Genomic DNA, 26,011 nt, shown 5'->3' on the forward strand with positions numbered 1-26,011 from the left:
TGGTGATGGTGACACTGTCCACCTTAATAAAGATTTTAGTTTTTTAATGGCCATTAATCCTTTTAATCTCATTTAAGTGTTGGATATTTCTTCATTGCACCTTTTTAATTGTGGTTTCCTTTTTAAAGTCTTAATCTCTTTAGTTCAATTTGAAGTTGGAAAATGGCCAGAACATTAAATAACTCGACACCAGGACTGGAAAGGCCAATTTCAGGTGACTAACGCTGCTGTTAGTTCTGCTGAACTACCTGTTAGTCGTCCTGGCGAGTTGTTATTACAATTTTGCTGCATGTCTTTAACCCTTTTATTACTTTACTTTTTGGTACTGGCCATAATGACACATAATCCAGAACCAGGACTGGAAAGATCAACTTCAGGTGACTGACGGTGGTTCTTATACTTACCTGTTAGTCTTCCTGATGGGTTATGATCATTACCATTTTGCTACAGGAAGTCCTTTACACCTTTGCAAACTGGATGTCAACATTGGTTTTATGCCATTTTCTGTTTTTAATTGCTGTTTTGTTTTTACCTTCGTTTTCTTTTACGAATTTTACTACATTTACTTTACTTTTACCTTTTAACTGGACATTTGGCTAATCATTATTACGATTTTGCTATATGTCTTTTAAAACTTTTATTATTTTACCTTTTGATAATGGCTGTTATGACACATAACCTGGAACCAGGACTGGAAAGGCCAACTTCAGGTGACTGACGGTGGTTCTTGTTCTTACCTGTTAGTCTTCCTGGTGGGTTATGATCATTACCATTATGCTAGAGTAAATATTTTACAACTTCTCTTACTCTGCTTTCTTTTCTCTTCACATTGTAGACTAGGTGTCAACATTGGTTTTATGCTTTTCCTGTTTTTCAATGATGTTTTGTTGTACCTTCACTTCCTTTTCTGTATTTTACTACATTTAATCTATTTTAACCTTTTAACCGGACGTTTGGCACAGATAGCCTAGCTGCTTTGTGCCATAAAACACTAAATCAATCAATCAATCAATATAAAACAAAAAAACACAAATATTTAGACCAAGTACTTCAAATCTCATAACATTATAAATTTTATATACATTTGTTTTTATTATATTTTCAGCTGTGCCTGGCTCACAGTAGAGAAGTTAAAATGATGTGGTGCATGTGCACTCATGTTACCATGTTCAATAACATGAAACAGGTCTTTAGTTTTTAGAAAATGACGTCTTTTGACTGTGTTTTAGTGGACTAGTATTTGGTAAAATACAGTCAAACTTCAATTATAAATTGTATATTTATGGATTATTACTATTTATAAACAATTTCATGAAGTTAGTTTTCTTGAAACATAGAGCAGTAAATAAAGAAATAGAGCAAACAATTAGTTTTTCAAAGGTAAAGAACAGAAAACTGAACACAATATTCCAAAAGTGGTCTAACCAATGACCTGTACAATGAAATTAAACTTGTATTCAATATTTCTTTAGATACAACCTAAAATTCTGTTTGCCATACCACTATCAACAGCACAATGCTTGGATGACTTTATAAAAGTCTGATCAACTATTACACCAAGATCCATTTCTTTCATGACATTGTCGAGGTTATTCCCATCCAAATGATACTTATGATTCAAGTTATGATAACCCACATGCTTTGTCTTGCATTATTATAACTAAAACTCACCTGCCATTTATTTGCCCAACTGCCAACACCCAAGACCATAATATAATCTACATATTTAGGTAATGTATTGACTGTTCTTTCATTTATGTCACTGATGTAAATAAATCCTTAGTGTTAAATTCACATTTTTAGCCAGGCTTTTCTCATACATCCTTTTTGATGTCCTATTTTCCTGTTTCATCAACTTTATCATTTTTAACCTTCTAAATCACCTGACGTACCAGTCAATTTAAATATCTTATGTTTATGATGCTTTTCTTTAATGTTCTCTTTATATTATTTGTGTGCCAATCTGGTATTTGTTTACTTGTAACTACTCTTTTCTTTCTGTAATGAATGTTTACCTTAAACATTTAAAAAATCTATCTTTTAAAATTTTCCAAATCTGATCAGTTTCCAAATAATTGGTCTGTCCAGTTCATAGCATATTCTTGTTGTATCTCTTCAAAATTTACCTTTTTTGAAATTTGTAACAGAACATCATTTTTCCTTATATCAATCTGCAGCAAAACAGCAAACCTAATAGAGAAATAATCACCTGCACCTAGATTTGTCTCAGTTTCTACCATTTTGATAATTTTTGTATTTGAAATGAACATTAAAATAACAAAACTTCCAGCTACTTGTATTCACATCCATTCGTGTTGTAGTTGTTCAAGGTACAGTGATTCTCAGCATAATCTGTATAATGTCATGCAGTTGTAACATTTAATAATAATTATAACACGTTCTTTGAAGTTTCTTACATATGGATTACCAAGCGTAGGTCGGTTAACATGCCTAAGATTTTGCCTATCACAACATCAGTGCTGAATTAATAAAAGCCTGGAACTGACCTTGAAAATAGTTGAAAATTCACTTCCACTGAGAGGCCTATAAAAAATTCCTTGTTTCCTGTACCCTCAGTAGACTTAATCCAGTGTCTATAACATTTTTATAACAAATAGAAATAGCAAATCTTAAATTACATGAAGCAGACAGTTGTTTTACTGATAGAAGCTGATATTATACCATGAGAACTCAGTGTATTTTAGACTAAAAATGTTGTTGAAAAAAATGATAAATTTCTTAAAAACTATCTATGTGGTGTTTAGAAAACTGGGTGAATTAAAGTGTTTTGGGACATTATATTCTGGTGTCTAATATATGTTTTTGTGTTCTGAAATGCATATTTGGGAGTTACGTGAATTACTTTTGGAAAACCTATATAGTTAGAACAAAATAGGCCTAAAACCTATGCACACAAATAAAAAAAGGTTAAAGTAGGTGCCAAGTTTCTTGGTTTTTATGTATATTTTTAATTTTTTTAATTATATTTTTGACAAGAGTAATTCAAATGAATAAAATAGTAATTAATATGTCAGATACTGGTGTCACGTTATGTAACTATGTTTTGTTTACCCTTACTTCTTGATGGATAACTTGTTGCTTTGTTACATTAGTTAGACACGGTTTAAGATCAGTGAAATTGAATGAAAGTGAGTGTAAAACCTGGCATTATTTTATGATAAATAATTGTGGTTATCTTTTACAATCTGTAGTAATTCTAAAAAAAAAAAATATTTGTTTACAGAAAGTGAAGGTGAGTCAAAGTGTGTTGTAACGTTACCCTTGACACTTTTTATGCAGAGTGCATTCATAATTTATGTTAATCACTCACTCAATTAAAGTTCAGTATTCTACAAACTCGCAGGGCTGCAGAGGGAAAGGATTTATATGTGAATTATGTAAAAATCTTGAGGCGATTTTTCCTTTTGAAGACCAAACAATATCATGTTTTCAGTGTTCTTCTGTCTTCCATAAGTAAGTACCTTAGGTATCTAATAATAAGAAATAAATCAATAACATTATTAACCCTTACCTTTTTATGTAACTTAACTGAAAACTTCAATAGATACAACTCGCATACTTAATTTAGTTGATGCTATAACAATCGTTTGTGAAAGCTGATGACAAATATCTCTTAGACCTCCACTGTATCTATCATATCTTAGCTGGCCTAATGAGCCCTGATGCTGGGTGAAAACTTGACACTGAATATGACAGAATTAGTGTGGTTGGCATGTTATAACATAGTTTCCTTCACTTGTAACATATCAGAATTCTATACAAAATATCTATTCATGATATATTCACATTTTTTCCATAAATGTATTTTTTCACAAATTAGGTACTTGTTTTTAAGTTATGAAGCCATGTGGCTTCTTTACAGAGTGTATACATAAATAGATCCGTCTTCATATATTGTATTGTTTAACTGGCTACTTTATTTTTCATTGTTTTTATGCTCTCTTGTGTACAATTTTTTTGATGACGAGAAACTTGCTTGAAATAAAAATGTATCTCGGAATGGCTGGTATGGGTATTAATACTTGTTCATAAGGTTAACCTGAAGATGACCTAGGAAGGTTCAAACATTGTGTATAATTGTTTTATTTTTCCCAGACAAATAGTTTTTGAGTATTTGCACTTTCCATTAAGCATCTGTAGGTTTTGTTTTCAGCTGTATACTGTTATTTGCCTTTAGCAATGGTGTATATTTCAGTTTCTTTACAACTCCGTATATGATGTGTCTTCTCTTCTGTACCTAAATGTAATTATCTGTTTATCCCACATGTGAACCATTAGGCTTTGAAAACAGTGTTTTTTGTTTCTCCATGCAAATGAAGAATTATTTTGTTTCCGTTACTTATGTTGTCTGTTTTCTGCAAAAATATATAATTCTCTGTAATGTTTGTGTTTTCCAACTGAGGCCGTGCATGTTTGATGAGTTACTCCTTTTTTAATCACAATTCATAAAATAGCTTTTGTTTTTCCAGGGACTGTTACATGAAGAGGAAAAACTTCTGCCCAAAGTGCAAGAGACGAGAAAGACAGAATATTCTTGAACAAAATGTATAGTTTCTTCAATTTAAAACTTTGTTATTAAGTGCTCTTATATTGAGACAGTGGAAACAATCCTGTTTGTGACATGTAAATGGTGATTTATGTAAAGAATTCTGTAATTCACTCTTCACAGAACAGTATTATTAAGTTTTCTAATGAGACTCCAAGTGAGTTGTGGCCAAATCTGGCAACTTTAGTTTTTGTTTTTTTCTTTGAGAATCTATACAAACTCATTCATAATAAACTTCACATGAGATGTGAGTCGTTCTACTTTTTAAAGTTGAACCTGTCATATGAATTAATTTCAGATTTAGCATATGTCTTCTTAGTGTGGTAGTAGGAGGCTGGTGGAAATGGTGAATATTTTATTATTAGCATATAAACTGAAGGTATCCACACTTCGTCAGAATTTCTGTTAAAAACTTGATATTGGAATGTACTTTTATTTGTAATACACACACACATTATTAATATCTAGGGACATGAGCTGGCTCTATGGTAGAGCCATCATTATCAGAGCTGGATTTAAATGTGTTTAATACACCAGAATATTCCCCACAATCGAAGCAGTGGGTGCATTATAAGACTGGAATTCAATCCATTATTGAGGATGGTAAGATGTTGCTGCTTGGCTGCCTTTTCTCTGATCAGTAGTTGGAAACTGGGGATGGCAGCAATTAGCCTCAGTAGCTTTATCATAGGTACAAATAGAGATTAATCGTCAAGAAGAATATCATTGGAGTTATGCATATTTTATGTGAATTTATTGTTGTTGTTTGTATATGTTGAATAGAACTGGATAGATTGATCAAATATATACATAATTATCCATGAAAGTGTTAGCCAAAGTTTCATGGTAAATAGTTCATGAAGAACAAGTTTTCAATTTCGTTCTAATTTGAGAATTTTTTTCCAAATTAATTGAGTATTCATTCTAGACCATTTTTGTACAAAAACCTCAAAACCATTGAAGCAAAATTAACAGTAATTTGTTGAGTAAGTAGTGTTTTAATTAATTTTATGGTTTATTTATGATTTTTAATATATATGTGTACTCTGAAAGATCTGGGTGGAAACTTGAAGTTGCTTTCCAAAATATAATATGCTGAGAAAGGTGCTTATAAGCAGTTGATTTTTTTATTATTATTTAACGTTTAAACAAAACTGCATTAAAATCGAATCATAGTTTTCAAAGCAGATTTTGTTTAAATTTTGTCCAAGCTATGAATGAACTTAGTTTCTGGCAAAATTATTAAGGACGAGATACTGGTTTTGATACAATGTGTCTTATAGAAAATACTGTCGTCGTCTTGTATTTTGAAAATGTATATATTGGACCCTTTTTGTTGCATACCTGTGCAATTAAGTTGCATCTGATGGTATGTATACAAAAATTTATCTCAAAATTGTACTCTGTGTAATACAGTTTATTCTGATATTCTAACTTTTATTATAGATTTCTTGACAAGCTTTGCTCTCTACAACTCATTACGTATTTATAGAAATCTTTTTTAATGCAATTTTTTTCAAATGTGTATGTAGTAAGTTATTAAGATGATTTCTAAATCTCTATGGTTTTATCTGAACATAGCTAAGCTTAATGAAAATATGACAACTCGGGGGAGTATTGTTTACTTCCATACACAAGGTTGTAACTGGTTGAAATGTATTATAATAATTTACACCTACTTTCTTATGTACATTCTTATATATTAACATATTTTCCATTTAAGTATGTTGAATCGATTTTATTTATAGATTCATTACAGAAAGTATTATTGTATTATTACTTTGTCAGAGAAGGCATAACATGAGACAAGCTTATTCTATGTTTAATGTGTTAGCTTATCATTGTGGACCTTTACTCGGAAATTTGTTTCTAATTTTTTTTATGGTTAAGGTTTAGACAGTCCTGGATACTAAATATTTCTTTATGTGAAGCATTTCTGATTGTAAATATTTCCCCAACATACATTAAGGTTAATAAACAAACATATTTGTGCTGACATCAAGAATGTGCAACTCGAATCTCCATTAATCAATACCCAAGAACACATTTTACTCTTTATCAGTATAATAAAGATTTCTTAAAATGATATTTATAAGTTTATTTTGTAGGGTTAATTTGAATAGTTGAATTAAATGATGTTAACCGATAAATTACAGCATAAGTTTGAAAAAAGAAACGGACATCTTAATGGTTTAATTGAGAAATTGTGCCAGAACAAGGCATACTCAAAAGAACATATATATGCAAAAACGGCTCGTTTGGGTTGAGAAAATATTTTACATAGAAGAGCAAACAACGTTTTCGGTCATCGTCAGGTTCACAAAGAAATGTAAAATATTTTCTCAACCCAAACGAGCCGTTTTTGCATATAAATTTCTCAACAAGTGGGTTTCTCGACATCACTCAAAAGAACAGTTTTCATTGGGAATTCCAAGGTATGACTAGTAATTTGCACAAGTGCTAACCTGTTTTTACATGTATTGATCAATTAATTTTCAGTGTACATAGGATATTTTATTTTAGTAATTTTATGGATATTGTATGATCATAATTTCTATAACTTTAAAAATTATATAATCCAGTAGTTTGAACAAATTCTGACACTATTTATTCCATTGTTATACAGTACTTTTCGACATTTGAACTGTGGTTATATTAAAATATTATTAAACTTGCTATTTTGTCTCTCTTGTTTTTATTTGCAAACAAACGTATAATTGCTATATAAAAAAAAAAAAAAAATTAAAGGATTTTGCTTTTGTCCTTGGCGTTTGACCAGAATGCTTGCAAACATAATTCTTAAAGACTGAAGACAAGTTATTGTTTGTGCTTGTAGGACCTTCAACTATTTTGCATTTTAATTTATTTGTACTTTAGATAGGGTGTGCTATATGAACAAGAATTTTTAATATAAAGCTGTGATGGATCATTTTGTATGTCGTGTAATGCCATCAAAAACAGATTTTTTTTAAAGGTTATGTAACGACCCTTTCTGATGCACAATACTCTTACAATCTGATCATTGGAGCATTAGGAACCCTGGTGGGAAAGTGGTAGGTTAATGGACTTACAGTGTTAAAACTCGAGGTTTGATTCTGTGTGGTAGATAGCTCAATTTGGCTGTGATCTAAAGGAAACACAAAGAAGCATCGGAAGAACCCAGAAAGACCTGAAACAAGTCGTATACCAACTACTGTAACCAGAGGTAACAGGTGAGAATCCATTAATACAAAGAATGGTGACAAAAAGCTGTTCATGGAAGATAATAATTAAATATTAATTATTATAAACGAGGTCAGTGAAATGTGGGTTCAGGATAGGGTTTTTGGTCAGCCCATCCGTTGAACTGTTGCATACCTCAAACAACTGGAGAAAGAAACTAGTATTCGTGCTATCTCATACAATAAAATTCTAATATAGTTACTGGATGCAGCACGTGAAAGTTGTGTGTGTGTGTGTGTGTGTGTGTGTGTGATTAGACGCTACTCGAAAAGTTTTTCTTCGCGTATGCTAGTTGGGTTATAGAAAACTGTAGGAAAAGAGTGGTGTACCTTGGTTATGACCACCATATGGTGGAGCCTGTAGCTGTGAAAACAACTGTTAGAATATATCCTGTAAATCTGTATGGTCTAACGTGTCCTAAATTAACATGTCAAGAACTATTTTTGTTTCAGGTGGGTGTGCGACGTCACACCAAACATGCCTTTTCAGCCATGGGGGCGTTATTATGTTACGGTCAATCTCACTGTTCGTAGGTAAAAGAGTTGGCGGTGGTGGTGATGACTAGCTTACTCTAGTCTTACACTGCTAAATTAGGGACGACTAGCCCTCGAGTAGCTTTGTGCGAAATTCAAGAACAAACATTTTTTTGTTTTTATTTGCATAGTCCTCCCCTGTTTTGAATTTGGTATGCGCAGTTTCACTTAACAGTTCAGTATTTGGAATGAAGTGTATTTCCCTGCATTTTTTTCAAGTTTTATGATGATGAAGTATCGTTTATTTATACATTTTATATTATTTCTAGTAACTCAGTAAAAACTAGTTTCGATGCCCACAGCAAAATAATCAATTCTCTAACATTGTACTTAATAAAAAACGCTAGAAAAACAGTATTTTGTGGTGTTTAAGCAAAATATCTTCATGATATCCTTGAGTATTTAAATAAGGGCATGTTGTTTAAATTATATAACCATTTTATGTGTGGGTTGTATCCAGACCTACAACATAAACTTATCCTTACATACAAAGAATTTGGTTTATTTGTACAATTATCTGGTTCTAGTGCAAATTGTCTGCACGTTTTGAGAGTTTTTGAAAATTTTAATGTACTCGTTACAACTGTCGTAGTGGGTTTTATCCAAACATTGAAAAGAAGAACTTTGTTGTTAAATATGTAATGATTTAAGTTTTTCTGATAGTAATAATTGATATGTATTTTTTTTGATATAATTTATGTTTTCATGAAAATGAGAGAATTTCTAAACAAGGTACTGAAAATCTTCTCACAACAACAAAAACTTTTCAAACTAACGAAGCAACTCTAATCTTACCGCAGATAAATAATCTAATCTGAGTTGTTTATAAAATCTTTCTCTTTTCTTATTGGATTTAAACTTTAGTATTATTACAAACCAGAAGTCATAATAGGTGATGATAATTTTTGTTTCATCCTTCAGGTTTAGGAACAAGTCCAGTGAAAACGAATAACGGTTATACGTATGGAGAAATTTATTTCGGCATTTAAACTGAATAACATTAAAATATGAAATGTTACCAAAATAGAAGTATCGTTTTGTGGTGGATTTTGAAATTGGTACAACATTCAACTCATGTTTTAACACTTCTTTTTGTTTCTTTTTTTGTATGTGAGAAATTGCTCTAATTCTAAGAAAATTAATCAGTCTAGTTTCTTCCACTTGATCCTGGAAAAATAATATCGATGCGTGGTTTTGGTCCTGAATAAATTAATCAACGTCCATCTGTCCACTTGATCCTGGGTAAAGTAATTAACGTCCATCTGTTCACTTGATCCGAGGTAAAGTAATCAACGTCCATCTGTTCACTTGATCCGAGGTAAAGTAATCAACGTCCATCTGTTCACTTGATCCTGGGTAAATTAATTAACATTCGTCTGTCCAATTGAACTTGGGTAAAGTAATAAACGTCTATCTGCCCCTTTAATCCATGAAAAATCAATGTTGATGCGTCTCTGTGATCCTGGATAAATTAGTATATTCATATATTTATTCCTGGTAAAATAAATGAATTCTTTCGATCTTTATGATGAGAGGTTCGTTATTATAGATGACGTTCTATTTCTTCTCTGGATCTCCAAGTCAGAAAGCATTAAGCACATTGGTTGTAATAGGAATTGTAGTCAGCACGATTGCTCTTGACGCATGTGTTATTTGCTGTTGGAGTAAAATCAAGTATATAAAAATATAAATATATAACTATTTAACTTTGAGAAATGATTGTGGAATCTGCCTGAACTCGATTTACTTAACCACGCATTATTCATTTGTAAAGAGATTCTAATTCAATCCAAATAGAATAAAATATGATATAAATTTAATATTATTTACTTGTGTGGAAAGTTTAAGCACTTTTGATAAGCTAATCTTCAAATTAAAGAGAAAATTATTTATCTAAGCACTCCACGTATACTTCCATTATGAATACCATCAACTGTCTCACACAACTGAATCTGAAATTGGCTTCTAGTGTTTGGAAAGTGTTTATATTCCCTCCCCGCCCTGGGGTTTGTGTTAACTAGTCGAAAAACTAATGCCATTTAGTGTTAGCACACTGACTAACATGTTTACATTGTTAACTAATAAATACATTATACTTGTATCTCTCATGCTATTTTCATAAACACACATACCACATGCGATAACATATTTAGTACAAAATGTTAATTTAATTAAATAAAGTTTATTGTTAAATTAGTGTATTTGCATTAGAAGTGTAGTGGGCAATCCTAATTTATAGTAGTTTGTATATTGTTTGAATCTTAGGCAAACTAGTGCCCTCTCTTGGTAGACGAAAACAGACATCGTATTTAATATTTTCTCAGGACGCATCACCATTAGAAATTTGAATTAGTTACAATGTAATATTTTATAAGATGTCTATTACAGAACAACGTAGGAATACTTTCTAATAATGCATTTCCTACAGGCAGTACCAGGAAAACAAGACAACGACGCACAGAACCTGATACCGTATTCTCTATCCGTAATAGCGCCCCTATACGATGTTATTAGGAAACAATTAGTTATTAAATTTTAAGCACCTACAAAAGTTTTTGTTTGTTTGTTTTGGAATTTCGCACGACGCTACTCGAGGGCTATCTGTGCTAGCCGTCCCTAATTTAGCAGTGTAAGACTAGACGGAAGGCAGCTAGTCATCACCACCCACCGCCAACTCTTGGGCTACTCTTTTACCAACGAAAAGTGGGATTGACCGTTACATTATAACGCCCCCACGGCAGGTAGGGCGAGCATGTTTGGCGCGACGCGGGCACCTACAAAAGTCTATAATGATATTTAAAATGTTTTCAGAGAATTATAGGTAATAAATATTTAAAAAATCTAAATATCAACCAGTAATGTACTTTATAGTACATTACTTTCATAGACTTTCCCACGTGTTAATAGCTTAATAGCTTTATTACATTTTAATAATTTGTTATTGAATTAACAGTTATTTATTTGCAAGAATGATTATGGAGGTTTAATAACAAATTCCTTTCACTAAAATAATAAAGGTGTTTTTTATTTTGGTATTTTGTTTATTTAAAAATAAGGTAAAATTACTTGTACATTCACACTAAGTAGTGAACTACAACACTTTGCTATTACCTTTGACTACCAGTCTGAACATTGCTTGGTCTTTTCTGTAGTACATACCTAGTAAAAACACTTTTTAACAAGCACGATGGGAAACACCTAGAGTTGCGTTGAATAGATCCTTGTTCGTAATTTTGTTCATTTATTTTTACATATTACCTCACTGTTTTATAGGAGTCGTGTAATTGGATCTTAATTAATAACGAGCTGTTATGAATGAAATCTTGACTATCTTATTCTTCACGATTTATTTCATTTATTAGTGAATATTATAATAAAATATAGTTGCGATGTTTAGTATTTTTTCCCCTAATGTATGTGTGTTAAATTGCAAGGGATAAACTGAAGATGAAAGGTACTTACAGCTTTGCAGGTATTGATGAAACATGTTGTCTGATCAGGAAGCAGAGGCGGTGCCAGTCCAAACTGAGTCGTAAAAAAAACGTATTTTATTAATCGTTTGTACGAGAAAGTCACGTAAACAATTGCGAAGTTAAGTTACGTTTACCAGAAAGTTGTCTTACAAAAAGTCATAATAGTCATAATAGAAATTATTTTGAGAATAGAATATAAAACTTATTTATGAAATGCTTTCAAACTGTTTCTAGAGCAGTGGCGTAGCTATGGGGGGGGGGCAAGGGGATACATCTGCCCCGGGCACAGCATCAGGGGTGGAGGCGCCAAATTGATGTTACATAATTAGGAATTATGGCTCACATTTTGTCACGAGGGGCGCGAAAACTGACTTTGTCCCCGGGCGCTGAAAACCCTAGCTACGCCTCTGTTCTAGAGATAGTCAACAGATTATTCGTCACATATAACAATGCATCATACAATGTGAACAAATAAAAAAATGTTGATTTGAAAATAATTACAACTTTGGTCACTATATATATATATATATATATATATTTCTTTTGAAATATAGTTGTTTGTAATTGACCACAAACCTATCTCAAGAGCTATCTGTGTTCTGCCCACCAGGGGTATCGAAAACCAATTTCTAACACTGCAAGTCCGCATACATTCCGCTGTGCCACTGGAGGGATTTTTCACATCCAGATTATATTGTTAGTGTAAAAACTCGTATGTGCTGTGCCTATCCAAGATTACAACGACTCGAATATTTCTTCTAGTAATTTGAACAATTTTCTGAGATAAAACTATACTGTTTGAGGTAATTTTAAACCATCTCTCTCTCTTCATTGCGGTTCCCAACCTTTTCACCACCAAGGACCCCTTTTATAACACTATGTAACACACATTTTGTTCCCGGATAGTATGTGTTATGTCTTAATTGCTTATATTGTAAAAGTACAAAAAATGGCCATTATTCCCTTCAAACTTTGCTTTTGTGACCTGGATAATGAAATTTAGAAATTAACCTATTTTCTTTGTAAAAACGGACAAAACTACACATTTTTATTTACATAAGGTCTGAATATAACAACATATGAATCAAGATTTACATGTACTTATATTAAAGTTACACAAAAATGAACAAAATGTTTGGAAGTGAGTAGTTTTTCGAGATTTGGGACTGTAATGTAAATCACTTTTACGTATCAGCCCCCAAATATAATCTTCCATCATGTTTTCGTTATACGCTCCCAGGTCACAAAGTTTTAAGAAAAAAATAGGTCTTTTCCATTTACTTTAGGCATAAGTAATTGGGAAATAACACTTTCTGCCCAGGAACAAGAAAAAGTAAAAAATTTGTTACATAGTGTTATTATTTTTCTACCATGGACTCGTGTTTTTCAAACATTCCCTCTACCCAACAAACTGTTTTTATTAACTAATAATTACGTCGATTTCCCATGTTTCACTGTTAAATAAAAGACATACAACTGCAGCTAAGATGGTTGATGTTACTAATAGCTCACAAGCCCTACTATTACTACATTCGCTGACCCCAAGGTGGAAACAACTGCGGTATCAATTGTTTTGAGTATTAAAGAAGTTTCAATGATACACGGGCTACGCTCGAAACCGACCATTGCCGAGATATTAATTTATTTCCAGAGACATAAGTACCTTTTAGAGCATTTCCATGAAGAAAAAACAACGTGTTTAATCTTTGGGCTATAACATAAATGTCCTGAAATGAAATAATAATAAGCAAAACCTTATTTGTAATTAACCACAAAGCTACACAATGGGCCCTCTATGCTCTGCCCACCACTGGTATCGAAACTCGGTTTCTAACATTGTAAGTCTGCTGTATTACTGGAGGGCAAAAAGAAAGGAAAATACAAAATAAGATTTTAATCCCAAGAACGCATTACTTTAAATTATAACTTTTCCTAGAACTTAGTGCTGTACATTTTATGGTGAAGCGGTGATGAAAACGTATGATAAAAGGTGTCACCAATGTTCAAGTAAACAAATTGAATGAAGTATTTATCAATATTTAATAAACTAAACATTTCTGTCAAAATGCTAAAGTTTATAATCTCACCTGTCTTGTACATGCCAGGACCTAGAAAAGATGTAAAAAAATATCTTCATTACGAGTAAATACGAAAATATTTGTACTGAGTTTAGCTACATTTTTTATGAACCTTACCAGCAGTATTTTTTGACTTACTAGCAACTATCATTTACACGCATTTAAGAAAGTTTTTACCTTGATCAGTAAACTTTTAATATACAACTATTTAAATCAAGAAGCTTATTTAGAAAGGAAATTACGATTTTAATTATGGTTTGGTTTATTTTGAATTTCACGCAAAGCTACTCGAGAACTATCTGCGCTACTCATTCCTCATTTAGCAGACTAGAAGGAAGGCAGCTAGTCATCACCACCCACCGCCAATTCTTGGGCTACTCTTTTACTAACGAATAGTGAGATTGACCGTTACATTATAACGCCCCTACGACTGAAAGGGCAAGCATGTTTGGTGTGACGGGGATTCGAACCCGCGACCCTCAGATTACGAGTCGAGTACTTTAACCACATGGTCATGGCGGGCCTTTAATTATGAAATGCCGATTTTTTTTGTAGTGATAAGAAATGTATATAAACGACAATAAAAAAATAATTGCTTTTCCTCTCGTGCTAAAATATTTGAATAAAAAATGTACGACCTAAAAGTTAATGGAGTTTGAAATCGTTAAACTGTTGTAAAAAGATTACATAAGCACATGCCACAATGATGTTGATAATTTATTATACAATGTTATGTTTTATTAATGCATTATTAAAATATTTTATATTTTATCAATGCGGTTATTTGAATTCAAACCACTATCTGCTTTTTCATACATTCACACGTACAAAGAATAAATGCGGAAACGGAAAGCTTACCGTATCACCAAAGGTTTTGGCATTGCACAGAACGCACTGACCCTGTAGTTATCAAAAGGAAAAACGGCATATCTTTATCTTATTCATTGCCATTATAACATTAGTGACTAACATGAATTAAATAATCAAACTACCTTGATAATAATTATGATGTTAAGACATTTTAAAATAAGTCTAAGTCAAAAACAACAACAAAAACGCAGTTGATGGGTGATGTGGGTTACCTTAGAAACTCTACCCTTGATTTTCAAACGCAACAGTTTACAGTAAAAAAAAAAGTTTAAAACATAGGTCTGGTTTAATTAAATTTAAATTCAAATATTAGCATAACATAAGCGAAAAAGTAACATTTATATTACTGACATACAGCAATACTTTCAAACATAAGTTTCTTAAACCTTTAGGCAAAATTAACTTCTTAAGAATCCAATATAAGTAGTTTTTTTATTTTTCTTTTATAAAGGTTCTGTTCTCTTACCTGATTTTGCGAAGGAATGAAACAAAGTTGTACCGCCTGTATAAATAAAAATATGTTGATAAATGCTCTGTTATTTAAACACAGAGATGTTTGTTTAGAGTTGTGGTCAAATTATTAATTACGTGTTAAACTATTTATCAATTTAGGTACAGTAACAAGATTATAAGCATCCCAAGTAGTTTGTTAATTTCTTTACTATCCATATACTACAGTAAAATTAATGTCTGATTAAATTATATTTTGTCTGTATGGTAGTTTCTACTTATATCGATATATGATTTTTTTGTTTCATAATTACTTCTTAAATATTAATGATAACATAAACTTACGTATTTTGGGAAAAGAAAAGACTGCCCGATACAGATGCACAGACCTAAGGCTAGGAAAAATACGTATCGCTTCATCCTAATTATAAAACATAGAAAAAAAATTAAAAATTCAAGCTATGCATTGTATTTTTGACATTTAAACTTGTAAAATAATGAAGGAATTTCTTTGTAAAAATATGAAGCGGCAAGTTTATCACATATATGTATAATTAAACTGGTAGATGGCACAAGTGACAGAAAAAGAAATCATTTTATTACACCCGTAAGAAAATGTTCTTAATGTTGAACATTTCCAAACGTTTAAAACATTAATTATAACTTTTTTGTGCTTTCTCTTATCGTTTTGAAGTAAATGATTAGCCAGTACACTAAACACGAAACTGAGTTTTTCTTTATTTTATTTTAAATTATCAGAATAATCTACAGTTTCAACTTCTACGTGGACGGTCTCCTTAGTGGCTCAACGGCAAGTATGAAGTCTCATAATGTTAAAATTCGTTGATGTAGAACATTTTGTAGTTTTGTACTTAATAACAAACGATCAACACAAAGATAACTTTAACATAAGCGGTTCTTTGACGTTGGAAAATCAAATGACGAAACTATGATTTCATCATGACAAATCATGTTTTTACAGCGTCTGCTTTTAAAATAATTAAAATACGTTAAAACGTCTTAAAAGTTTGAACATTGAGATTAGGCTACCTTTTGTTACATTACGAAGGTTAAAATGGTCTTATTTATGAGTGCAATTGCTTGTTAGATTAATAGAACGTAATTCAAATCCTAACTTTTTAAATATATTTTCTTACTTTTATCTTTAGAAGAAATGTTATTTTAATAATTTGATTGCTTAAAATATTTAGTCAAATGAAGACTTACATGGCTATTGAAACTTATTTGTTGGACAGGTATTCCGTATAAATACGACACTTGATACACTCCTGTAGTCAATAAGTGCTATTAGGGATTTGAAATCACCCTTATATTTATATATGAAACTCCAATGAATTTTCCTAAAATCACATCATGTGTCCTAGTAACAGTATCTTGATAGATTATAAAGTTGATTTATTGTTATTAATGAAGGATATGACTAACAAAAAAAATAATATATATATTCGTCCGTGTGTTTGTGTTTGTAATCAACCTACACGTATTATCAAAAATAATATTTCGTAACAGTATAATCGCAAAGTGCTGTTTTATAACAGCTTGTTACCTTACAGTACTGCACACGAATTCTTCTGTTATTTCCGATGATGAAATTAAGCTGAACAGGAAGGTAACTTTTGTAAGGTTTTGTAAATAATCATGTTGAAATTTAAAGGAAATGAAAGATAAAATAACTAAGAGAGTTAGGAATGTTGAGATTTGGGTCATTTCCGTTAGTAATTAGTCCAAGTGAAGGAAATAAAATTACACGTTATTTTAATACTTTAATAAAAAAATTAAGAAAAATATTGACTGGTTTTCCTTATTAACACAAATGTGTGTGTTTCTATATATATATACAGATTAAATGTAAATGTTTAGGTGGTATAGTGAAAACCTGTTACGAGACTAACTGCTGTGTTCAGTGGGGGAAATTGAACATCAAATCTTAGCGTTGACCTATTGGGGATTAAGTGTAAGCGTACAAATTACGAAAATACAAAGAATTCAGGGTAAAATGTTGGCGTCCAAGAATGTTGTTAGCAGTATGTCTTTGTAATAATTGTGTCTTCCTTTTTTTCTTTTTTTAATGTACAGTACACTTACAATAAACTGAAGAAATATCCTTCCAAATCCTGGATATGAATCTGGAAATTTTTTTTATTTTATTTTTGTAACGAAAACAATTAAACACTTAAATACTTAAACTGGCATTGAATTAATTTTTAATTGAAAATGTTTGTTTGTTTTTTTCAATGGAAAGTGCAAGAAAGCAAAATAATAAAAAAAATACACAAGTCTGTTAATTTGCCGCTGTTTCATTTGTGGGCGCACTCTATTAACAAACAGTTAATGGAATGAAGCATTTTACGAGAAAGTTGAAGGTATACATTGATTTATTCTAAAGAAATGTTATTGTATCATAGCTTTATCTTCAGATGTTTAACACGAAAAGCTTAGTTTTTGAAACAAATTAGAGAATGACTCTGAAAGGTTAATATAAAGTTTAATCAAAGCAATCAGTAAACAAAAAAAATAGAATAAATCAATTATTTCGTTTCACAGGAATTTAAAACATGGTGTTTACTCGTTTGCTTTGACTAACAAAGTTGGTATAAAATATGTATATGGATTATTTGTAACGGATTTAGCGTTACACGTTTATATGAATACCTACGTTTGTTTCTGTTTGATGCTCGTGATGCATATTATTGGATGCGTATTGCGCAAGTCTTGCCTGTTCTCTAAATTTGTATAAGATTCTTGAGAGCAAGAATCAACAATATCTGTTTTACTAAAACGCTAGCGTGTTTTCGAACATTGTTGAATATTCGAGAATCTCGCCTTAAGCTATATAAATCAACGCACCAAGAGACAGAAAATATTGTTGATTAGCTACAGTCAGTATACTATAAGCCTCGGAAGCTATAATTGTGATTAAAGTTTATTAATCGGAAAACTACAGAATTTCATCAGAAACGTTTATAGATTTCGAACATTACAAACTGTTCAGCTTCAGTGAATTGCTTCGAACTTTATTATTTCTTCGAGGATATTAATTTCATTGTTCCTCGTTTATTAAAATATATTTGTGTTGAGAAATAAAATCGCGTATATCAATCTTGTTGGCAAATATCATACACTTGATACATACTAACATTTAATTAACTTCTAAATTCAAATTTCCGGTTATTTGAAATCATAATACGTAACTTAAGTAACATAATAAATTGGAGATTCGTCCGGGATTAATTATAAGAGGTGATATATTCATGTGATCACTTAAAGTCAAGGTTCTATTAGCAAATTACCACTTTAGTACTTCATAAAGAATTTTCCAAGAATTAGTTTATTCAACTTATAGTACATGACGCATGAGCTGTAAATGTAAAAGTTAAAGTTATTAATTAAAAAAATTAATGAAATAGTTTGCTAAAAAGTCAAAGAATTTTTTACTTATCAGAATAAATTTGTTCCCCGCTGGTACAGCGGTAAATCTACAGATTTACAACACTAAAATCAGGGGTTCGATTATCTTCGGTCATCTTAGCAGATAGCGGATTTATAACATTATAAACTGGTTTTCAATACCCGTGGTGGTTTGAGTAGCCTACAATGTAACTTATGCTTAACTCCAAACGAACAAAACTTCTAAAGGAGGGTAGTTTAGGTGTCAGAGGGAGTTTGATTATGTGTTGTTTGTTTTTCTAAATTATAATGTTTTATTTTTGGAAATGGATGAAATCATAAAATATTCCTTTTTAGTTGTATTATAATGAGTATCAAGTATCTTAATTTACAAATCACTGACTTGTTTCCGATTTACGTGAATAAACAGAGACATTACATTCCATTATTTTAATTATCCTCATGTGATCACAACACACGTTTCTATTGATAATTAAGCAATTCGTAACTCGACGTTTAGTGGAAATGTTGCTTCCACACAGTGCTTTAAAATGAGTTGAAAACTGGCATTTATATATTAAAAAAGTATTTCATCTGTAGTTACATAACGAGTGAAAAGGTAATACTTCTACTTTAAAATATATTTCGCGTATATGAATATATATAACAGGAAAAAGGGACTGTTTAGGTAAAAATACTGGTACAAACATATAAACATATTTTTGGGTTATTTTGCCCCATTGTTATTACTACGATCATACAACGGGTTATTAAGAAATGGGTTCTTTTCCTTTTTTTTTGTAGCTACGATTGTTTTATTACAAAGCAACAAAAAGCACTGTTAATATTATACTATAGTCAAAGAAACTAAAAACAGCTTAGTTGTATGTATTACTAACTGTTTTTCATTTTAGGAATCTATTGTCTTCAGCATACTTAAGCACTGAAAATGAGTAAATTTGGTCCGGTGAGCAGTTGGTTAAGGCACTCTGCTCATAATCCCACGGTTGCGGGTTCGAATGCGTGCCCTTTCAGCCGTGGGGGCGTTATAATGTGACGGTCAATCCCACTATTCGTTGGTAAAAGAGTAGTCTGAGAGTTGGCGGTGGATAGTGATGACCAGTTGCCTCCCCTCTAGTCTTACACTGCTAAATTACGAACGGATAGCGCAGATAGCCCTCGTGTAGCTTTGCGCGAAATTCAAAAGAAACCAAAATCAGTAAAATATTGTACTGATCTCGTTTGCATTCGTCTTTGTGAAGTCAAAGCAACGGTTAGAAACGTTAATCTAATTTTGTAGATTTCTGCTTTTTAAAATTATTCTTGCCTTGTTATTAAAATCGAATAATACAGATTTATTTTATATGTAGACGTATGTTACACATGTAACAGTTTTAATCATTGGCGTATTTTCATATACATCTGAAACCGTTTTCTGAGTGGACTGTCTTGTTAATATACCCCAGAGGCATGTAGTGACATATCTGCGAACTTACAACGATAGAAACCGACTTTCGTTATCCAGGTGGGCAGAACACAGATAGCCCATTGTGAATTTTGGGCGTTCACTACAAACAAACATATCGAAATTAAAGCATTCGTTGAAAACTGCGTCGCATACAATTCCAGAATTACCTACACACTTACAGATTCTCTAGTAAGAAAAACAACTGTTATGGAATATGAGCTGCACATACATAATGTATAACGAAAATATAAAGCTCTCACTTTGCTGGATGTTATGTGCCAAAAATACAACACGTTTTCAGAAATATTTATTTCACTTTTATTTTTAATACAAGCAACAGTTCATCTCTTTAATTTTTAACTTTAAACATAAACTATGTTTTTTTTCTCCAAATTAATACAAATTTCAAAACACAAAGTGAGATTGTTACGCATCCAATACAGTCAGCACTTATAAATAAAAAATATTTAGTATCTAAATAACGAAAGAATTGAAGTTAGTTCAAGTAGTTCTTTTTATTTCAAATTAAAAATAAGTAAATTTTACTCGAGCCAGCCAGGATTCGAACCTGGAATCTTCTGATCCGTAGTCAGACGCGTTATCCGTTGCGCCACTGGCCCGTTTCTGAGGACGTTGTAAAAGAATAAAAAGTAATTTGCTTCTTTTAATTAGTTTATATTGTAGAAACTCTTAATATCGACTGTATTAATAAAGTTCGTAAGCTGAAACAGTTACTAATATATCAACGAATCTTTTGGAATACTATATATATTTTCACAGAACTAAAACGTTAGGCAATCGACGACAGCTTTATTAGTAAAGTCGGCTGTTAAAAGACGCTATATTTATTTATCGCTATTAGCTAGTGGTCGCGTAATAACCTTTTTAACTAAAGGTTATCTTTTGAAATATGTGAGTATAGAATATGAAAGAGATTTTGCTTGATCTTTAAGCATTACAAAGTATTCAAAATCTTCAGGCTTTCCCGGATAGGTAGCCAGTTAATTGTTTAAATCCAAGATTTCGAGTGAAAATGGTTATTACGCGAGAATTAGTCATAAACGTGAAAAACAAAACAAAAAACTTTTGTTTCTCATATCAACATTTTTTTTTTTTACCAGTAAGTTGTACATCAAATGTCTTAAAGCGATTATTTATACTATCGAAATAGCAGGTATGGATCTTAAAGATTTTCTCTTCAGTTTATCAAAAATATGAGATATCGTTATAATGCAACGTCCTATCAATAAACTTATCACCGTGTATTGTCTGTAAACCAACCAATAACAGACCACTACATCATTTCTTGCACATACTTGGTACTCGAATCTGTATTACTGCGAAGACCTGAAAGCTTATGAACTAAGTTTATCCCAAGTTAAATGTTTCGTCTGTTTCAGTGATGTCGAGAAACCCACTTGTTGAATTTTGCATTAGAAAATATTTTACATAGAAGAGCGAACAACGTTTCAGGTTTTGTGAACCTGACGATGACCGAAGAAGGTCGAAACGTGTTCGCTCTTCTAACGATCTGTTTGTTGCTTTTAATTTTGCATTACTTAAATGTTTGTAACGATGTCTTATCCGTTGTTAAGAGTAATCTTTGGAAGCTGAAACGTTTTCGTGGAAGATTTATACTTAAACATAGATGACATAGAGGCAACAGATAAAAAAGTGTTTATTGTACGCTGCCATTTATAACACATAGCAAGCCAATTTTTGCATGATTAATCTCTATCAGCAAAAGCAATGGCATCGAGTGGTGTGTGCATTTTCGATAGATTATCAATAATATATCACAATTTATATGTGCTGCCTTTGTGACTGAAAATAAAAAGTTTTTTTAAAACGTTTTGTATAGAGAGTTCATGTTGTAAATTGTGATACGTCTCATTTATCCATTATTTTATTTTTCCAGAATGTTTTTATGTCTTAATTTAACACCAGATGTCCTGCTTCAACAGTATGAACCAACAAAATTCAGTTGTTATCGTAAGTGAAATATTAAACCTGATTTTATACACACGCAAATTAATTGCACTAAATGTTTTGTTCTTATCAATGACGTCACTGGTTTATCGTACAGAAAAACTACGAAAGAGGTTTGCTTTTTTTCTCCCAAGAAATTTGAATATGCAGTGTTACAAAAATAGCAATGTCTTCCACTGAATATCAGAACCAAGATAATTTGTTTGTTGTTAAGCGAAAACGTACATTATTATCTATGGTGAAACAACCAGAAATATAGAAACTATTTTTTTACAGTGTGACCAGCAGACTTACCGCCGAGTCACCTGGGGCAATACACAAAATCTTTATACGATATTGATATCTGGTTAAATATATAATAATGGTTATAAAATGTTTAGGCTCTAGTAACACTCTTTGTTTAAAGTTTTTGCTTTTGAAGAACAACCCACAAAGTACACGAGAAATCTAGTAGCAAACATAAGTATTTTCAAAACTTACCCATTAGCCCTCTGGCCATGGACAGGTCAAAGAATGCATATCACGACATTTTAGATGAGCTGTTGATATGAGACTGTTTAGTGTTACTAATAATCCAACAAATTAGATCGTTCATTCCTATGATTCTCAATGGGCTATTCGTGCTCTGTCCTTCACAGGTATTGAAACCCATTTTAAATCGTATAAGCCTTTAGATTTACCGCTGAGTTATTTGAGGTTGCACCTATAGAAACTAAACATGAAACAGGCCACTCCCGTGGTTCTAAAAAATATCCATTCCATATTTAATGATAATCAGTTCAGTAATTCATTAGCTATAAGTGGACACACACATACATCTACAGACTTTTGTTAAACTAATTAATACATTACATCATATTACTGTGGCCCGGCATGTCCAGGTTGGTTAAGGCGTTCGACTCGTAATTTGAGGGTCACGGGTTCGAATCTCCGTCACACCAAACATGCTCGTACTTCCAACAGTGGGGACGTTATAATGTGACGATCAATCCCACTATTAGTTGGTAAAAGAGTAGTCCAAGAGTTGGCGGTGGGTGGTGATGACTAGCTGCCTTCCCTCTAGTCTTACACTGTTAAATCAGGGACGGCTAACGTAGAGAGCCCTCGAGTAGCTTTACGCGAAATTTAAAAACAAACAAACAAACAAACATTATGTTAGTGAGATGGTATTAAAACACAGAATCTGATTTCATTTTTGTTCTTTGTTATTTCCCACTAATCTAAAATCTGTAGTTAACAGATATGACATGGGTTGATAATATATCTCAATACTTATTGTTCGAACGTTTATACATTTCTCTATGTCTTCTTTTATCCAACCGTTTGGTTTTAATAAGTTTTCAAGATACTTTACGACACGACAGATAATTATGATTGGAATAACTGATCAGTACATTTCTGTCGAACGATAGTTGGGTTGTGTATAAAACAAAAAATTTGAGTATATGTGTAAAAACATCGATGTTGCTAGTTTCAAAACAGTTTGCTGTGTTTATAATATCTTTACGTAGTCTGGTCTTTTAACACGAGTTGCAAATCCCATGCTTTGTGATGAGCATTTTTCTCTTTAGTAGATAACCTGTAGTTTTTATGAAGATAATATTGACAACGTAATAAAAACACAATACTTTAAGAGAAAGTTGGAGTTCAAGAAAAAAACCTCCATAATACATTTTTTAATGTGTTCAACTACCGTCACCAATAGAGCATTATAACAGCTGTCCAACATTATTTAAGGTACATAATAATTATACTTAAGTTGAAATTGATTGTACTCTTGCTTTAAGCGCCAAAATTTCTTGTATATTAAATTTCGATTTAAGAATAACATTAGACAGTATAATTCGTATATTCAACGGCGTTTATTTTTCGAGTTTGTTGAGCAGAAAACACAGTTTTCATGTTTTATGAATATGAAGTTTAATCACTAACTATCTAAAAACAGTTCACAAAGAACACTTTTTGGTGTTAATTATAGTAACTGTGTTATACTAGTCGTGGAAAACCACAGAACCGGGTCAAAACTGCTCAGATTCGTTTATGTGCGTAAGTGATGTCGCGCGTAATTTCGTCATTTTTCAATGCTGAACTGCCTTTCTCTCCACTATGTGGCGCCAGATGTTTCTTTTATAATTATCAACATCCGATAAGTGTTTTTCGACCAAAAAACAAAACAGAAGTGATAATTTAGCGATTTTCTACATTCAATGTCTCGTACCGTGATAACCAAAAGTATTACATATTTTCTGCAGATGTGATCCACTGGTCTCTTACTTCATATACCAGATTTCAAGTCAATCAATTAAGAAATACACGAGAACTCGCCCGACATAGCCAGGTGGATTAAGGCGTTTGACTCCTACTCTGAGAGTCGCGGGTTCGCATCCCCGTCGCGCCAAACGTGCTCGCCCTTTCAGCCGTGGGGGCGTTATAATGTGACGGTTAAGCTCACTATTCGTTTGTAAAAGAGTTGGCGGTGGGTGGTGATGACTAGCTGTCTTTTTTTGTAGTCTTGCACTGCTAAATTAGGGACGACTAGCGCAGATAGCCCTCGAATATCTTTGCGCGAAATTCAATAAACAAATCTAAGAAATATCTTAAATTTATATTGAATTTTTTGTTTCTTTTTATTTTGTCCCCCTAGTGGCTAAGCGGTATGTCTGCGGACTTACAACGCAAAAAACCGGGTTTCGATACTCGTGGTAGGCAGAGCACAGATAGCCCATTGTGTAGCTTTGTGCTTAATTCAAAACAACAACAACAACGTTTTATTTTATTCTCTCCCAAAATAAGGAAACTTAACACTTATGGATTTTTTTTCGAATTTTCGTGGACTGATAGATCTTTACAACCTACAAATAGGAGTCTCATTTGGTGTAATTATAAGCCACGTGTGCAAAGTTATTCAATAAAAACCGCTCAAATTTAACGAAAGTACACAAAATCGCAAAATGAGCTATCAGTCTAACGTTTTGACTACCGCTTCACATAAAAGTGAACCGTTTTGGTTTTCTTTTTATCACTGGGATTAAGAACGGCTAATTTAGAACAGCAAAACTATAAGGTGATAGGACGTGCAGATACATAAGTATTGGTTGGGTGAAGCAAAGTAGATTAGCAGTTTCTTCTAGCTCAAGTTTGCAAAAGAATGAATCATACACGTGGACTGTTATGATTGATTATGTATTGCTAACTTTTCAGCACAAATTTACTAAACTTCATGAAGTTATTCCCATCTAAAACGTTTCGCGTCTCGTGATATTAGCTTAATTAACATAAATAATGATGATTGATACGACTGTACCGATTGCATGGGGGTGATGACAGAAAACTGTTCATCTAAATTTCATGGCGTTAACATAAAGGAAGCTATTAACACTGTTTTAAGAGAAAAAACTACCACCATATGTTTTAAAGAACCCGGTTGGTTGTGTAAAGTATAGTTTTCAGTGATGACGAGAAAACCCACCTGTAGAGATAAAATATATGTGTAAAAACGGCAGGTTTGGGTTGTGAACCTGACGATGACCTAAGAAGGTCGAAACGTTGTTCGCTTCTCTACATAAAAAATGTTCTCAACACTAACCAGCCATTTTTACATATATAATGTATAGACTTGTTCAGAATAATAGGGCTGTGACCCAAAATTTAAATTGGGTTACTATCGAGTGCATTACCTACTTATAAGTATCCTTACTTATTGTGGTTTGTTGGTATGGATTAAAAAAAAAGATATGATATCTAATTAAAAATACCTTTGTGTTATAAAGCGGTTCGGCCAGAAAAGGGATTAAGTGTGCAACTTAAAGGAACGAATAATGAACGCATAATTCGCGACCAAATTAGTAGTTACACTTATAACACTTATAATGATTTTACAGTAAATATTCATTCATTAGTTAGTCAGGCCATGCATTCTGTTTTACCAACCATCGTGTCCCAAGGTGAACAAA

General features: G+C 32.1%; 2 protein-coding genes and 1 non-coding gene across 7 annotated transcripts in view; 1 reads left to right on the plus strand and 2 right to left on the minus strand.

The window, feature by feature from the left end:
- Positions 1-7,243, plus strand: part of LOC143250968 (differentially expressed in FDCP 8 homolog) — a 28,915-nt gene extending 21,672 nt beyond the window's left edge. For 2 of the 3 annotated variants that reach the window (XM_076502219.1, XM_076502220.1), the window contains 2 exons: positions 3,365-3,474; positions 4,491-7,243. In XM_076502219.1, the coding sequence (XP_076358334.1) occupies positions 3,365-3,474; positions 4,491-4,572 (192 nt within the window). In that variant the 3' untranslated portion in view covers positions 4,573-7,243. The remainder of the gene's footprint in view (positions 1-3,364; positions 3,475-4,490) is intronic. The other variant, XM_076502221.1, reaches the window with a different exon arrangement.
- Positions 7,244-9,271: 2,028 nt separating this feature from the next.
- Positions 9,272-26,011, minus strand: part of LOC143250969 (uncharacterized) — a 40,692-nt gene continuing 23,952 nt past the window's right edge. The window contains exons 1-7 of one of the 3 annotated variants that reach the window (XM_076502224.1): positions 16,421-16,575; positions 15,539-15,614; positions 15,210-15,245; positions 14,732-14,773; positions 13,883-13,903; positions 11,785-11,847; positions 9,272-9,978 (exon numbers count right to left, since the gene is read on the minus strand). In XM_076502224.1, the coding sequence (XP_076358339.1) occupies positions 9,904-9,978; positions 11,785-11,847; positions 13,883-13,903; positions 14,732-14,773; positions 15,210-15,245; positions 15,539-15,614; positions 16,421-16,422 (315 nt within the window). In that variant the 5' untranslated portion in view covers positions 16,423-16,575 and the 3' untranslated portion in view covers positions 9,272-9,903. Of the gene's footprint in view, positions 9,979-11,784; positions 11,848-13,882; positions 13,904-14,731; positions 14,774-15,209; positions 15,246-15,538; positions 15,615-16,420; positions 16,576-26,011 lie in introns of those variants that run through there. The other 2 variants (XM_076502222.1, XM_076502223.1) reach the window with 2 other exon arrangements.
- Positions 20,617-20,689, minus strand: TRNAR-ACG (transfer RNA arginine (anticodon ACG)). Its single transcript has one exon. It is a non-coding gene; the product is annotated as a tRNA-Arg (tRNA).

The sequence above is a fragment of the Tachypleus tridentatus genome, chromosome 5 (assembly GCF_004210375.1).
Source record: "Tachypleus tridentatus isolate NWPU-2018 chromosome 5, ASM421037v1, whole genome shotgun sequence".
Lineage (NCBI taxonomy): Eukaryota > Metazoa > Arthropoda > Merostomata > Xiphosura > Limulidae > Tachypleus > Tachypleus tridentatus.